We start from the raw sequence: 3,421 nt of genomic DNA, 5'->3' as shown, positions 1-3,421 counted from the left end.
CCAATCTCAAAACACGTTATTAAGAAAAACTTTTTTAGCTTTTTTGTAAAAAAGTTAACAGTTTTTCACAAGATTTTGCTTAAACTGATCAAAAATTATAAAATTACTTCAAAAATAACATTATTACTGTAGTTTTTGTTTTAATTTTAGCCCGTTTTTTAACGAATTGTACAATTATTAAATTTTTTGTGCGTTTCAACACATTTTGCAGTCAAAAGTGCAAAAATAACTGTAAAATTTCATCCTGCATGAAAATAGAATGTAAAAATAAAAAAACACAACTTTGGCAAGCAAATTGTTTCAAAAAATATCGCAATAATAAGTCGAAAAATAACCAAATTATTCAAAAAATAAAATTATTTTGGCATTTTTTCAAAATTTCAGCACGTTTTTCAGCCATACACGCAATTAATTAACAAATTTCCTCAAAAATAAGCCTAAAAATGGTCAAAAATTGTGTTATTATTAAATCTCTCAAGGTTTTCCTGTCAAAAGCCCAATAATTTCTGAAAGTTTTGTCAAAAATAAGCCAAAAAAAAACACAGTTTAAAAAAATATTGTTCAAAAAATCGAAAAGTAATCAAATTATTAAAAAACAATTTTAAATTTATTGCTAATAATTTTAAGCTAAAAAAAATCATTGTTTTTCACAAAATTTCGTCAACAATTAGCTAAAAAAGGACAAAATTGATCAAAAATAGTACAATTATTAAATTTTTGTGCCTTTCAACACATTTTGCAGTTAAAAGTCCAAAAAAAGCAAAAAAACTAGTAAAAAAAATATTCATTTATAATTTCATCCTGCATAAAAATCGAATGAAAAAATAAAAAAACACAGTTTTGTCAAGCATCAATTTAATTTTGTCACCAAATCTTTGGCACCAACAAAAACGAAATACCACACATTATCACAATCGCCACAAATAAGACAACAATTCCAATTTTAACAAACTCAATGGTCTTGATATTCCCCATGACGGCCACAATGGCATTCGGCGGCGTCGCCACTGGAAGTACAAACGCAAAACTGCAACACCAAACAACCGGCAACATGTAATACATTTCAGGAATATCACTGAAACGCTGAAACAAATTTCAGACACAATTTCACTTATTTTTTCCCTCACCTTCCCAATGGAGGTCATCAAAGGGACGAAAATTTTCACCAAATCTGCATTGGTCATAATTTGGGTCATCACTAGAATTGAGGCCAAAACTGCAAGGATTTGTTTGTGGTAAGTGAGAGGTTCGTAGTCCCAATAATTGATGTATTTGTTCTTGTCTAATGCACCAGCAAGAGCGAAAGCTCCTCCCATTATGAAAATTAAGCTCCAATGCATTCGCTGATTGGCGAATTTCCATGTTATTAAACCTGGGGACATTTTTGTCGGTCTTTTGGTCTCGTCTTTGTCGTAAATGTGCCAAAATTCGGGTACCGAAGGGATGACAAAAAGGAGGACGGTGAAAATTGTCAAGGTTGTGGCATCACCAACCTGAAAATAATTTTTAAAAAATCCAAAAATTAGGAAATTATTTTAAAAATTTAAGCACGTTTTAGCCAAAAAATCACAAAATTACCCAAAAATAATTAAAATTACTGAGCGCTTCAGCCGTTTCAGCAATTTTGTAGTCAAAATCACAATTTCACAAAATTTTGTAAAAAACCACAAAAATTGTTAAAAACTTGTCTTTTGTTGAGCGATTAAGAATGTTTTTGAGTTAAAAATCACAGTTTTATTAAATATGGCAAAAACAAACCAAAAAAGTAACCAATTTATTCAAAATTTACGTTTCATATTTTTTTGTCTATTTTTTACTCCCAAAACACGGTTATTTAGTTAAAAAAAATGTTTTTTCACTAAAATTGTTTAAAAACTAAGAAATTGGTTTTAGAATATGCATTTTAGCATATTTGAGCCTAAAAAAACACAAAATTAAAGCAAATTTAAAGCGTTTAATATAAAAACTAAGCGTTTAAAAACGTTTTTGGGGTAAAAACGCAGTTTTTCAGAAAATATTGCTGAAACAAACCATAAACAAACCAATTTATTTTTGTATTGTACAAAAATTTCAGAACGTTTTTCAGTAAACATTTACAAAACTTCAGAAGTTTCACCACATTTTGTAATTAAAAGTCCAATTATTTGACAAAATTAATCAAAAATAATTAAAATTACTTTCAGACGTTTCAATAAATTTTCTATTTAAAATCGCAATAATTTCACAAAAATAAGCACAATTTTTTTAATATTGCAAAAACAAACCAAAAAAAGTAACAAATTTATTCAAAATTTACATTTCATATTTTTTTCTGTCTGTATATTTTTTACTACTAAGACACGGTTATTTAATAAAAAAAAAAGTTTGTCACAAGATTTCACTAAAACTGTTCAAATATTAAGAAATTAGTTTAAAAATTACGTTATTTTTGCATTTTTAAAAACATTTTAGCATATTTGAGCCCAAAAACCACAAAATTAAAGCGTTTCAGACGTTTCAACACATTTTCTATTTAAAATCGCAATAATTTCACAAAATTTTGTCAAAACTAAGCACAAAAATTGATTAAAATTTGTCCTTTGTTGAGCGATTAAGAATGTTTTTGAGTTAAATTTTAAATATTGCAAAAGCAAACCAAAAAAGTAAAAAATTTATTTAAAACTTACGTTTCATATTTTTTTCGCGTCTATTTTTTACTCCCAAGACAGGGTTATTTAATGAAATTAAAGTTTTTCACACGATTTCACTAAAATTAAAAAGTTGGTTCTAAAATGACATTATTTTTGCATTTTTAAAAACATTTTATCATATTTGAGCCTAAAAACTACACAATTAAATCAAATTTAAAGCGTTTCAGGACATTTTCCAGACAAAAACCTCAATAATTTTTGAAAATTTTGCCAAAAATAAAGTAAAAATATGAAAATTGGTGAAAATTTGTGTTGTTACTGCCTTTTTTCAGCGTTTGAAAACGTTTTAGAAGTAAAAATGCACTTTTTCAAAAAATATTGCTAAAATAAACCAAAAACTAATCAATTTATTTTTGTATCGCACAAAAACTTCAGAACGTTTTTCAGCCAAAAATTCACAAAATTTCAGCAGTTTTACCATTTACCACATTTTATACTTAATTAAAAGCGCAATAATTATACAAAAGTAACCAAAAGTAAAACATAATTATTAATTAAAATTACTAAACGTTACAACCGTTTCAGGACATTTTCCATTTAAAATCGCAATAATTTCACACAATTTTTTTAAAAATAAGCACGAAAATTGATCAAAATTTGTCCTTTGTTGAGCAATTAAGAATGTTTTTGAGTTAAAAAATCACAGTTTTTTTAAACCAAAAAAAACAAAAAAGTAACCAATTTATTTAAAATTTGCGTTTCATATTTTTTTCCCGTCTATTTTTTACTCC

The 3,421-nt window shown here is 26.5% G+C and overlaps 1 protein-coding gene across 1 annotated transcript in view; it reads right to left on the bottom strand.

The window, feature by feature from the left end:
* Positions 1–844: 844 nt before the first annotated feature.
* The window catches only part of LOC123008807 (protein I'm not dead yet-like), a 4,678-nt gene continuing 2,101 nt past the window's right edge, over positions 845–3,421 (bottom strand). The window contains exons 3-4 of the mRNA XM_044404823.1: positions 1,128–1,493; positions 845–1,083 (exon numbers count right to left, since the gene is read on the bottom strand). Of these exons, the coding sequence (XP_044260758.1) occupies positions 865–1,083; positions 1,128–1,493 (585 nt within the window). The 3' untranslated portion in view covers positions 845–864. The remainder of the gene's footprint in view (positions 1,084–1,127; positions 1,494–3,421) is intronic.

The sequence above is a fragment of the Tribolium madens genome, unplaced genomic scaffold (genome assembly GCF_015345945.1).
Source record: "Tribolium madens isolate multiple individuals breed KSU strain unplaced genomic scaffold, Tmad_KSU_1.1 Scaffold_71;HRSCAF=194;Tcas5.2_LG6, whole genome shotgun sequence".
Taxonomy (NCBI): domain Eukaryota; kingdom Metazoa; phylum Arthropoda; class Insecta; order Coleoptera; family Tenebrionidae; genus Tribolium; species Tribolium madens.
The sequence above is the reverse complement of the archived record's forward strand: the minus strand, read 5'-3'. Positions and strand labels throughout refer to the sequence as shown.